At 35.7% G+C, this 13,438-nt stretch overlaps 3 protein-coding genes across 4 annotated transcripts in view; all 3 read right to left on the reverse strand.

The window, feature by feature from the left end:
* The window catches only part of LOC103842894 (protein SPIRAL1-like 3), a 209,522-nt gene that overhangs the window by 36,796 nt on the left and 159,288 nt on the right, over window positions 1-13,438 (reverse strand). The window lies entirely within an intron of this gene.
* LOC103843584 (putative 4-hydroxy-4-methyl-2-oxoglutarate aldolase 2) lies at window positions 3,892-5,587 on the reverse strand. The gene is made up of 3 exons (XM_009120324.2): window positions 5,375-5,587; window positions 5,079-5,284; window positions 3,892-4,419 (listed from the first exon to the last, which is right to left on the reverse strand). Exons 2-3 carry the CDS (start codon window positions 5,260-5,262, stop codon window positions 4,103-4,105), a joined length of 501 nt encoding a protein of 166 aa, XP_009118572.1. The 5' UTR covers window positions 5,263-5,284; window positions 5,375-5,587; the 3' UTR covers window positions 3,892-4,102.
* On the reverse strand, window positions 5,684-8,255 carry LOC103843595 (isopentenyl-diphosphate Delta-isomerase I). 2 transcript variants are annotated; one of them, XM_033284801.1, is made up of 7 exons: window positions 7,982-8,255; window positions 7,767-7,929; window positions 7,223-7,278; window positions 6,754-6,847; window positions 6,397-6,494; window positions 6,164-6,301; window positions 5,692-6,077 (listed from the first exon to the last, which is right to left on the reverse strand). In XM_033284801.1, exons 1-7 carry the CDS (start codon window positions 8,019-8,021, stop codon window positions 5,827-5,829), a joined length of 840 nt encoding a protein of 279 aa, XP_033140692.1. In that variant the 5' UTR covers window positions 8,022-8,255; the 3' UTR covers window positions 5,692-5,826. The 2 variants fall into 2 exon arrangements, with proteins under 2 accessions (XP_009118581.1, XP_033140692.1); XM_009120333.3 differs by having other exon boundaries at window positions 5,684-6,077; window positions 7,767-8,203.

Raw genomic sequence — 13,438 nt, forward strand, 5'->3', positions numbered from 1 at the left:
CAATTGAAATCTATTGGCGGGTGACAGCAAGACATAATAGAAAATAGGAGAAACCTTTGATGTTGGGCACGTGACCAAATGTTTCATAATCCTAATATCAGCTCTCATTCTCAAGCTCCTCCTGACCATCTCCAATCTCACAAGCTTCTTCCTCATCACATGATTGCACGGAAACAAACAAACATGCACATCATCATCACATGATTGCAAACAAGCAATTTTTTTAAAACGTTTAAAACACAAGAGGGGAAAACTGTATATTGCCAAGGATTGATAGGAATAACAAAGTGATCTCATAAGTGTAAAGTCAAATGGAACCTAACCTCTCTAACAATCATTCAAATAGATAGGATGCTAGTTCCTAATTGTTTCTACATTATGAATATACACATAAGCTTCTTCCTTTTCAATCTAAGAAAATATAGAATATTGCCAAGAACTGATAGGAATAACAAAATGATCTCATAAGTGTTAAGTCAAATGGAACCTAACCTCTCTAACAATCAATCAAATAGACTGGACGCTAGTTTCTAATTGTTTCCACATTATGAAGATACACATAAGCTTCTTCCATTTTCAATCTAAGCAAATATAGAATATTTGCCAAGAACTGATAGAAATAACAAAATGATCTCATAAGTGTTTCCACATTATGAAGATACACATAAGCTTCTTCCATTTTCAATCTAAGCAAATATATAATATTGCCAAGAACTGATAGAAATAACAAAATGATCTCATAAGTGTTTCCACATTATGAAGATACACATAAGCTTCTTCCATTTTCAATCTAAGCAAATATAAAATATTGCCAAGAACTGATAGAAATAACAAAATGATCTCATAAGTGTTTCCACATTATGAAGATACACATAAGCTTCTTCCATTTTCAATCTAAGCAAATATATAATATTGCCAAGAACTGATAGAAATAACAAAATGATCTCATAAGTGTTTCCACATTATGAAGATACACATAAGCTTCTTCCATTTTCAATCTAAGCAAATATAAAATATTGCCAAGAACTGATAGAAATAACAAAATGATCTCATAAGTGTTTCCACATTATGAAGATACACATAAGCTTCTTCCATTTTCAATCTAAGCAAATATAAAATATTGCCAAGAACTGATAAAAATAACAAAATGATCTCATAAGTGTTTCCACATTATGAAGATACACATAAGCTTCTTCCATTTTCAATCTAAGCAAATATATAATATTTGCCAAGAACTGATAGAAATAACAAAGTGATCTCATAAGTGTAAATTCAAATGGAACATAACCTCTCTAACAATCATTCAAATAGACAGGATGTTAGTTTCTAATTGTTTTCACATTATGAATACATAAAGCTTCTTCCATTTTCAATCAAAGTAAATATAGAATATTTGCCAAGAACTGATAGAAATAACAAAGTGATATTATAAGTATAAATTCAAATGGAACATAACCTCTAACGATCAATCAAATGATGGGACGCTAGTTTCTAATTGTTTCCACACTATGAATATACACATAAGCTTCTTCCTTTTTCAATCCAAGTAAATATAGAATCTCCCCAAAAAAAAAGATTTGAAAAAAACAGAAAAAGAAAAGAACAAAATTAGATACCTTGAGCAATGGGGATTCTCATCTTTTCTTCCACCATCTATCGCTTGAATCTTCTCGGCAGACTTCTTCCTCTTTCACCTTAACTCTTTGCTGCAGAGACACAAAACACCAACCAACAGTCAGGCCTCAGTCAATTTCTACAAATAATCCGTAAATTTTTCAATATTTTTGATCAGAGAAACTCATACCTCTCAGTTCTGAATTTCAATGAAGTGATCTTAACCTTCTTCTTCTTTGATTTTCTGCTTCCTTCCCACTCTCAAATCACGGAAACAACATCAGATCAAACAAGTTGAGAAGACTATAAACCGGCTGCTGTCCCCAGGACCGAAGCATTGGGGTCAAAGACCAATTCATTTGGATTGTAATGGAGTGTAGTGTAGACTGTGTAGTTTAGATGGAATGAAGAAGAAGAAGATATATATAGATAAGGGAAAATAATGTTACCGTTACTAATTAAATGGCTAGAGTCTTTTGGTTTTCCCTTTAAAATTATTTATTTTGTTTTTATAATCATGTCCGCTGGATGATAAATGCAATTTAAAGAGAACATTAATTTTTTTAAGCAAACTAGTTTACTCGATAAAAGTAAATCCTTTAACACTAGCTCTCGGATCAAAACTTTTTAATATTTGTTTAAATTTTTAAATGTTTAGTTTAATAATATATATTAATCATTAATATTATTTATGTAGTTTTTGTGTTAATATTCAGCTTCCCTTTTTTTGTTGACTAACTTTTTTAATAGGTTTATTGAAATTGTATAAATGAAACTATATTTTATTTTTCTTACATCGATGCATATTTCTAATATATTTTAAAAGTCTTTACAATTTTAAATATAACTAATAACTTTTCATTATGCTAACAATTTTGAATATAACTAATAATTTATAAATACAAAATATTTTAATTTCTCTTAAAAATAATAATTATGCTATAAAAATATATGTTTATTTATTTTAATAATGTATAAATAATTTTAAATTTTATTTATTATTTACTTTTGTTATTTTATTTTAAAATATATGTTTATCTAAATAAAAACATTTTATTATGTCATTGTTTTACATTTTTCAATACTGGTAGTGAGATTTAACATATGAGTTTTTTTTTATGTTTTATATATTAATATTTATTTTATTTCTTACTCTCTTTGAAATCTATTTTTAATTATCTAAAACAGTAAACTTTACCTAGCATGGATCCAATCGGACTACTTGATCGGTTCATGGTTGTACCAACTACAAACGTTCTAGGATTGATCCGCGCTTCGCACATAATATAACTTACGTATGATTTGTATGACAATTTTATTGTGTATTTTGATTGCATGTGTTTTGTGTCAGCATTTGCAACAGAAATGTATTAGAATGTTTATAGTTGTTAAGAATCTTTAGGTGTGGAGGAATTATGTAGATTAAATTTATTACATTTTATTTTAATGTTTGTGTTTAGAAGTCGTTGCGTATAATATATTATTTTTGTGGATATATTGTGTTACATATATTTTTCAAATTAAAGTACAACTATTTTAATCGAATTTAACCAAATCGAACTAATTTTATTCATTGTATTAGTGTGAGTATTCATCTTAAATGTGTAAGTACACATTTGATTTTAAAAATAATTTGGTATATGTTAATTTGCAAAACTAAAATTAGAATAAAAAAAGATGATCGGTACAAAGTAGCATAAAAACATAATTGATAAAAAAATTTATTATTTCTTTACTTTAACGCCAAGATTATTTTCTTAATTTTTTTACGAAATCACATTAATATAAAAAGGAAACTTAAGTAGAAAAAAATAATATTGATTATTCATTGAATATTATTTTCTGTTATTTAAACTATTTTCTAATAATTATAAAAATAGATTTTAAAATAAAATGTTTATTACTTTAAAATATATTATTTTTAATTTTCTTAAATGGAAGATTATTAATTTAATTTAAAATAAAATATTATTTTGTAAATTTTCCTTTTTATGAATCATATTATATTTAAAATATATTTTCGTTTTAAAACATTATAAATGTTATTTATTATATAAGGAATCGGAAACAAAAATAAAAAGGAAAAACAAAATATTTTTAATAAAGCAATTAGATATATTTAACTCATTAAGAGTACTACTGTAATCAACCATCGTAACGTAAGTTCGACACATAAGAAACTTATTTTTCAAATAATATTATAGAGATATTATACAAAAGAGGAAAGTATCTAGGCAATTTAGGCTTGTTGGAGTTCTCAAAAAAAAAAAAAAAAGCTTGTTGGATAAACGAACTATGGTTCTGGATAAATGTGTCCGGACCTAACACATGCACAATGTATAACGAACCATTTTATTTCACAAACGTTACACCACGCCATGACACCGAAGATTATACAAACAACGAAAAACATTTACTTTATTAACGCCACAAACTCAAAACGTATCCCTTCAAAGAAGAAGACAAAGCTCCTCCATTACTTTGTGTCCTAAACCGATAATTCGACCTGAGAGACAAGGATACCATCAGTATCTGCGTAAAGCCATTCGCCATCGCAGATCCTAGTGCCAGCTATGTTGAGTGGGACTCTCTGTTCACCAAGTCCTTTCTTACTAGCCTTTATAGGATGAGAAGCTAATGCTCTCACTCCAATGTCGCAACCGTTGATCTCATCAACGTCTCTTATGCAACCGTTCACTATGATCCCCGCCCATCCGTTGTTCTGTGCTTGTACTACTGGGTTTCCTCCTAGTATCGCACAACGTAAGCTTCCTCCACCATCTACCACAAGAACTCTTCCATTGCCTGTTTTTTTTTTTAAGTTTTTGGAAACATCAGTAAGCTTTTGATGTGAAAGATACAGACAAGAACAGATTGGTTCATTGTAAGGAAACAAGGTACTATGTCCTGAAAGAGAAGTCTGGTGTTTTTCTGACATAAATCTATATTTGTGTAATAGAATTCAATGTTTTTATAATATTATTGTAATAGAATTGTATGTTTTGGCTATAGATTTCATTGTTTTTGTAGGTGAATTATATGTGATTTTTATTATAAATCTATGATTACTAACATCATGCAACCTCAACATATCAAATGATCCACAATATGTGAAGAGTTCTTGATGTAAATAGTACAAGACAGGTTGGTTAGCTCTAAGATCAATGAATCGTTAATCATGAAGCTCACAGCTTCTCACATGACAAAGTGAATCAAGAAGTCTACAAACAAGGCAGTAGTAGTAACAGAGTTATCATTACTACTGAATCAGATTAGATGATCTTATACTGATTAAACCAATAGTTTCAAGCAAAGAAAGATCTGAAGCTGTTTGATAAGTGACTAATCAGAATTATGAGTCCAAATGTAAAACTAAACCATGTCAAATTGATTATATGGAAAGTTTTCATAATATCTCTTTAAGGTCTTTCTACCAATAAAGTCTTGAGTCTTGTGAATAATACCTTTCTCTTCGAGAAACTGACGGATCAAACCATTGTCTTCAAACACTTTGACAGTAACCACAGGGCCTGAGAATATCTGACGGCGACCGTAAATCTGGAAAGAGGGTTGCAGAGCTCGGAGCTGGCCGCTACGGATCAGATCTTGATTCGCGTCACACACTTCCGCAGTTGTCACAAACGCCATCTTCTTCTTCTTCTCACCTTCCCTGGATTCACAATTATGATGGCAGCAAAATTAAAATCAAGATTTAATCTGAGACAAAAACAAACTTAGATCGAATCTCATTTTCATTTACCTGAAATAGAAGGAAACTCAGAAAAAAAAAAAGAACTCTCTGTCTTTGTGTGCTCAAGTCTCAGAGAAAGGAAGCGATGATTTAAAGACAGAACACATGCGTCTTAAGACATACCTGCTTCGGTCGTTTTATTATAATAATAAAATCTTGACTCAAAAAACTTTCAGAACGAAGGCAGCTTCTGAAAAAAAAGGAATATTTGCTTTTTACCTTTTCTCTGCTTTCTACTCTGTTTCCTTGCTTTCATTATCACAGCTCTTTATGGTTTTTGACCAAACCAATGTGTAATTGAAGCTTAGATAATTCATAAATCCAAATAAAAATTGAAACTTTATTGCTTGATTCTCTTGGAATATCCAAATACAATGTTTCAATTATTATCATCACAAACATCAAAAGGGAGAAAGAAACCAAACAAAACAAGAGAACGATTATACTTAAAAGGAAGGGTTTCAGAGTTTGTGGATGGTCTTCATGTCTATAGCTTCATCTAGAGTTCCTTTCTCGACATGATCCCACCACTTCATCAAGAAATTGTCCACCACCAATCTGAACCATGGAGACAACTTCAAACCTTCCTCACCTGCATCTGCTTTCTTCACCAGCTCCTTCAGCTCTTCCCTGCTCACATACCTTATCTCCGCTACTTCGTCCGGGTTTGGTTGGACCTTAACATCCCGCACGATGAACAGCAAGTAGTCCACTGCAAAACATCAATGTTCCATTTCAGTAGTGTATTCAATAAAAAGGTCAAGATGAAGTGTCTCTCAGGGGGAAGGTATTTTTTACGTTCGTGCTCTCCCCATTTGCCATCAGAAGGAGCCTTGTAAAGCATACGTCCCAAGGGAGTGAACTCTTCCACTGGTACATCTTCAGCTACAATACCAAGCTCGTCAAGGAGCTTTCTCTGTGCAGCATTCCTCACACCTGAATGAGCATTAACCAAACACGGTGAGGTCAGTAGTCAAGTGAAGCTACAATTTGCTGCATAGTCAGTAAAGAAATACTGAATAGATACCTACCGAGTGCATTTTCCTCGATAAGCTCAGAGTCACGGTGAAGAGGATGGCTGCAACAAGTGTTGGTCCACACTAGAGGGAAGGTCACCTTTGCTTTCGACCTTTGCTGTTCAATAGAGAAGAAATTTTTTCAGTAGAATGGCAAATGAGCCAGCTTATTAAGCCCCCTATCATCATTGCTATGTGCAACAAAATCTATAGAATAAAAGCTTATGATCTACCCTCTCATATTTATTGAAACTTATTGCTCTCTACAAAAAAAAAGGTGATTCTAGAATCTATGACACCACCATGCCCTAGTCACAAGCCTACAAGACTCAATTTATACCGACTTCAACTCAGTAGTAATAAGAAAATTACCTGGAGAAGCAGAGCTCATAGTTGGAGTTGAATAAAAACACACTAAAAGCCCTGTGAAGCAAATTCTTAGCTTCAATATTTGCCATCAGATGACCTGCAGATTTTATAAGGTATCATCAGTATCATTTAATAATAGAGATCATCCGTCTCTTCAGAGTGGATAATATGCTAAGAAAAACCAAGCGAATAGTTTAATTTTCTTCAACCAATTTTTTTCCAGCAGCAACATCTTACATTCGTCTTATTTTATATGTTCAACAAAGGCAGAACTTACAATTTCAATTAGAGAAAAATATTATTTTCTGGTTATAATGACACAACAATGCAAGAGAAAGTGCCCTATAATGTGTCCACTACCGCTTTGTAGACACTCAAATTGTTACTATGTTTGACACATTTCACTTCAGGCCTACGACATTTGATGCAACTAAGTTCAATCATAGGATGAGAGTGCCAAAATTTGACTTACAGTTATATTTGGTGTCAAACCCAACAACACGATCAGTTTCGTCAACAAGAATGCATCTGCAAGCAATAAAGAAACGAATCATTTCGTATAGATATGCTTGTAACTGCCCATCATGAGACCTAAAAACTTAGAACACACACTTCTATCACAGCGAAGGGATCAACTAAACATCATCATCATAAAAAAAACAAAGTCTAATAGCAAACAAAGATATATACATCCAAATAATCCATTATAGGACAAAAACATAGCTTAACCTGACAATGTTCCTCTCAACAGTTCATATAAGACACTAAAGCATTGACCTTTTATTACCCATTTGGTTCCAACGACCAGAAAAGGAAGAAACTTAACAGCTACTTAAATCCATAAATCACTTCTATTATTACATCGAAGTCAAACAAAATCCATAGACATGTGTTCCTGAACCATGTCTAATTGAAATTCAAAAAAAAAAATCTGAGCAAAGACAATCTGATTCGAAGACAAAGGGTTCTACTTTGGCAAAACCCAAGAATTGAAAATTGACGTAGGTGAGACTTACTCGTCCTCGAACATGAGGCGTTTCTGAACAGCATCCATTCCAGCATCTGTCGTCGTCATTGCGGAAAAAGCTCGAAACTTTCTCGGTGAAATGGATCGGAGCGATGACAGAGGAAGACGGGAAGAAGAGAGAAGGGAAAGAGATCTGAAGCGAATCAAAGGGAGATTAAATAAAATATAAGAAGAAGAAACAGTCATTGGCGTGTGCATGTGGTTTTGAATGTTGATGACTTCCTCTGCTTTCTTCGTATTCCATTTAATTTTAATGTCCACAACTGTTACTATGTACCTCTTTGCACTACATAACTCCTGATAATAAAAAAGCGGATAAGGTTTTTTTTTTTTTTTTTTATTAAACAATAATATATTATTACCAAATAAACCCTTGAAGTAGCCATGTTTTGCATCTCAATCCTATAACTATGAGACATTATAACATAGCCCCTCTTATTTGATTACAAATCGTAAATTAGTTCTCCATCCTTGGTTCACCATGTAAATTTTAGCATAGGATGAAATGAAATGAAGCCAGTTTGAGTATTCATTTAGAACAAAGAAATGGGAAGATGAATATTATAACCTATCATAGGATGTTGTTGTATGAATAAATTGATATTTGAACGATTTTCTCTTGTCAAATGTTATTACTTGCAAGAACTTGTATGGTAAAGAATAGTACATTCGAAGGCCATTTGGTTTTAGGCTAGCCTTGCCGTTTCAAGCTCTCTGTTTATTTGGTTTGGCATATCATTAAGTATAGAACACGTTTGGTTTAAGTATTACGGTTTTACTAGCTTGAAAAGTGTTGTTTTATGGCCTTTCTTTGAATTTGCAAGCACATCAATATGCAAACATCATCTTTGATGTTTTAACTGTTTGGTGGTTTTTTTTTGTTGGAATAAGCTTGAAGATAAATGAAGAAGCATGAAGACTTGCGACACAAGTAATCCTAATCTAGTTGAGATTTGAGATAAAGACAAATATGTTTTAGGAGTTATCTATAACATAAGTCAGTTAGGATTAGGTTTACTTGTTATCTATATAATAGATCCATCGAGTTATGATTGGATCAAGTGTGTGAGATTGAACGAGCTCAAGGTTGTTTGAGTTAGTTTTTCCTTGAGATAAATAAGAGAGTTATTCTTATAGTTCAGTTGCATACACAAGCATTGTTGATCTCTTGGTTTCAATATTTGGTATCAGAGCTTAAGTTGAAACCATGGGGGATCTTACGGTTTCTATATCGAAGCCGAAGGAGACAGGATCGTCATCAATAAAGTGTCCGGTGCTGAATGCTACTAACTATACAGTATGGGCAATCAAGATGAAGATTCTGTTGAAGTTACATAAGGTTTGGGATATCATTGAGGGAGAAGATGCAGACGACGAGAAAAATAACATGGCCATGGCTTTATTAGTACAATCAATACCCGAAACTCTAGTTTTGCAAGTCGGAGAGCTGGATACTGCTAAGAAGGTTTGGGATGCTGTTAAAACTAGACACATGGGTGCTGACAGAGTAAAGGAGGCTCGACTACAAACGCTTATGGCGGAGTTCGACCGTATGAAGATGAAGGATAATGAAACTATTGACGAGTTTACAGGAAGGATATCTGAAATCTCTTCGAAATCTGCAGCACTTGGAGAAGAGATTGAGGAACCAAAGCTCGTTAAAAAGTTCTTAAAGAGTCTTCCACACAAGAAGTACATACACATAGTCGCGGCTTTGGAGCAAGTGTTAGATCTTAAAACAACTGGTTTTGAGGACATAATTGGTCGACTTAAGGCATATGAGGAACGCATTAATGCGACTGAAGAAGAGACGTCAGAAGAACAGAGCAAACTAATGTATGCAAATTCAGATCATCAGTACGGTCGTAACTTCAATGGAGAAAACAGAGGTAACAACACCGACGGTAGAGGCCGTGGTCGTGGAGGAAGGTTCAATAACAGAGGAGGAAGAGGTCGTGGACGGTATGTCTATCAGGTTCGAGACACAGCAAACATTACATGTTATCGGTGCGACAAACTGGGTCACTACGCAAGTGATTGTCCCGACCGTCTGCTCAAACTACAAATAACACAAGAGACTAAAGAAGAAGATACTGCTTTGGCTGACGAGCTGATGTTAAATGAAGTAGTGTTTCTTAACGAGGAAAGGGTGAAACCTGAAGCTTTTGAGGAAAACTTAAATAATAATGTGTGGTATTTGGACAATGGGGCTAGCAACCATATGACGGGAGATCGATCATACTTTACCACACTTGATGAGACTATAACAGGAAAAGTCAAGTTTGGTGATGACAGTCGCATTGACATACAAGGGAAAGGCTCCATTAGCTTTGTTCTGGAGAATGGAGAAAGAAAGACGATGTCAAATGTATACTTTATACCGGCACTGAGGAGCAATATCATAAGTCTGGGACAGGCTACTGAGACGGGATGTGAGATACGGATGAAGGAGGATGTCTTAGAGCTGTATGATCGAGACAGCAAGCTCCTAATACGCTCCAGTAGAGGAAGAAATCGTCTGTATAAAGTTACACTTGATGCTGAGAGTCCTTCATGCTTACAGATTATAACGTCTGATGTCTCGAGCAAGTGGCACGCGAGACTTGGACATATTAATTTTGAGAACATGCGTCTAATGGTTAATAAAGAGTTAGTTACAGGAATACCAAAGATTACAGTGATGAAGAAAACATGCGTTTCCTGTCTAGTTGGCAAGCAACCAAGACGGTCCTTTCCTGCTGCAACTACCTACCGAGCGTCGAAGAAACTCGAACTCATACATGGTGACCTCTGTGGTCCAATTACACCACCGACGATTGGGAGAAACAGATACGTGTTTGTGTTGATTGATGACTACTCTCGTTACATGTGGACGATTCTCATGAAGGAGAAGAGTGAAGCCTTTGGAAAATTCAAGAAGTTTAAGGTATCTGTTGAACAAGAAGCTGCTGTCTCAATCAAAACACTCCGTACCGACAGGGGTGGTGAGTTTACATCCAGAGAATTTAACTTGTTCTGCGAAGAGAGTGGTATCCAGAGGCATCTAACCGCACCATACTCCCCACAGCAGAATGGAGTAGTGGAGAGACGCAACAGAACAATATTGGAGATGACGAGGAGCATACTGAAGCATAGAAGTGTTCCTAACTATATGTGGGGAGAGGCAGTAAGGCACGCTACGTATCTTATAAACAGAGCTGCGACTAGAACACTTGATGCCAAGACTCCTTACGAGATGTTCAAAGGGAGCAAGCCTAGCATTGCCCACTTACGAGTATTTGGTTGTGTTGGATATGCTAAAGTAGAAGCGCCTCACGTCAAGAAGCTGGACGACCGGTCACGAGCTCTGATCCACCTTGGAACAGAGCCGGGGACCAAGGCTTATCGTCTTGTCGACCCTAAAAGCAAGAAAATTACAGTTAGTCAAGATGTAGTGTTCTTGGAGGACGAAGGCTGGAACTGGATCAGTCAGGAGAAGGAAACTGATATTGGTTCATTCAGTATCAACTTAGGAGAATCTGGAAACAGAGGATTGAAAGAGATCGAGTTCAGTATGGAGTCTGACGAAGGTACTAAAGACACTATAACAGAACAGGTCGGTGATCATACAGAGGCTGAGAATGAGGTCATAGAGGTCTTAGACACCGAAGAAGAGCAACAGGAGGAACCACAGCTGAGACGCTCAACTAGAGAAAGAACAACGCCAGGATATCTATCTGATTATATTCTGATGGCTGAAGCCGAGTGTGAGACACTCCTTATGGCAATTAATGATGAACCGTGGAACTTCTCTGAGGCTAAAGGTATGAAAGTGTGGCTAACAGCATGTGAGGATGAGATACTTTCGATAGAGAAGAACCAAACGTGGGTTCTAGTTGACCTACCTATAGGAGTTAAGCCCATTGGATTAAAGTGGGTGTTCAAAGTCAAACGGAATCCAGACGGAAGCGTGAACAAATACAAAGCGAGGCTGGTAGCAAAAGGCTATGTGCAGAAACATGGAATAGATTATGACGAGGTGTTCGCCCCGGTTGCTAGGATCGAAACAATCAGGCTTATCATTGCTTTGGCTGCCTCTCATGGTTGGGAAGTGCATCACTTAGATGTAAAGACTGCATTCCTTCACGGGGATTTGAAAGAAGAAGTCTACGTATCGCAGCCTGAGGGTTTCGAGGTTAAGGGCAGTGAGGAGAAGGTTTACAAGCTGTCTAAAGCACTCTACGGTCTAAAGCAAGCTCCCAGAGCTTGGAATGATAAGCTCAATCAGATTCTCAGGGAGTTAAATTTTGATCGATGCTCTAAGGAACCTTCACTATACCAAAAGAAACGTAAAGAAGATCTTCTTATTATTGCAGTATATGTGGATGATCTACTGGTAACAGGTTCTAACTTGAAGATGATAACTGAGTTCAAGAGAGAAATGTCAGCCAAATTCGAGATGAGTGACTTGGGAAGGCTGACGTACTACTTGGGAATTGAGGTGTTGCAGAATGACGATGGAATCATCCTAAGACAGGAAAGATATGCAACTAGAATCTTGTCTGAGACAGGGATGAATGACTGCAACTCCGTTCATGTGCCAATGGATGGAAGCTTGAAGCTATCAAAAGGTGAAGGAGAAGCATCAACTGATGAGAAGAAGTACAGGAGGAGTATTGGCTGTCTGCGCTATCTTGTTCACACAAGACCCGACCTATCTTACAGCATTGGAGTCTTGAGCCGGTATATGCTTGATCCTAAGGAGTCACACGACGCTGCACTAAAGCATGTTCTAAGGTACGTACGTGGAACACTCTCCTACGGACTGACCTATGGACGTGCAGACAAAGCAAAACTCCTAGGCTACAGCGATAGCTCTCTCAATGTGGACGTCGACGATGGAAGAAGTATAACAGGGCATATGTTCTATCTTGGAGAAAGCCCCATTACATGGTGCTCACAGAAACAAGAGGTTGTGGCACTGTCATCTTGCGAAGCTGAATTTATGGCAGCCACTGAAGCAGCCAAACAAGCGATATGGCTTCAAGAGCTTTTGAGTGAAGTCACAGGCGAGGAATGCAAAAGGGTAATCATCCGTGTAGACAACAAGTCTGCGATATCACTAACCAGAAACCCAGTCTTCCACGGACGTAGCAAGCACATACACAGAAGGTATCATTTCATCAGAGAATGTGTGGAGAATGGACAAGTGGATGTTGAGTTCGTCGCGGGAGACAAACAGAAAGCTGATATACTCACCAAGGGACTTGGGAGAATCAAGTTCAAGGAGATGAGAGAGTTCATTGGTGTTCAGGATTCAACAGAAAGCAACTTCAAGCTTAAAGGAGGGAATGTTGGAATAAGCTTGAAGATAAATGAAGAAGCATGAAGACTTGCGACACAAGTAATCCTAATCTAGTTGAGATTTGAGATAAAGACAAATATGTTTTAGGAGTTATCTATAACATAAGTCAGTTAGGATTAGGTTTACTTGTTATCTATATAATAGATCCATCGAGTTATGATTGGATCAAGTGTGTGAGATTGAACGAGCTCAAGGTTGTTTGAGTTAGTTTTTCCTTGAGATAAATAAGAGAGTTATTCTTATAGTTCAGTTGCATACACAAGCATTGTTGATCTCTTGGTTTCAATATTTTTTTGTTCCAATCTCTTCTCTTTAGT

This window comes from Brassica rapa, chromosome A01 (assembly GCF_000309985.2).
Source record: "Brassica rapa cultivar Chiifu-401-42 chromosome A01, CAAS_Brap_v3.01, whole genome shotgun sequence".
Lineage (NCBI taxonomy): Eukaryota > Viridiplantae > Streptophyta > Magnoliopsida > Brassicales > Brassicaceae > Brassica > Brassica rapa.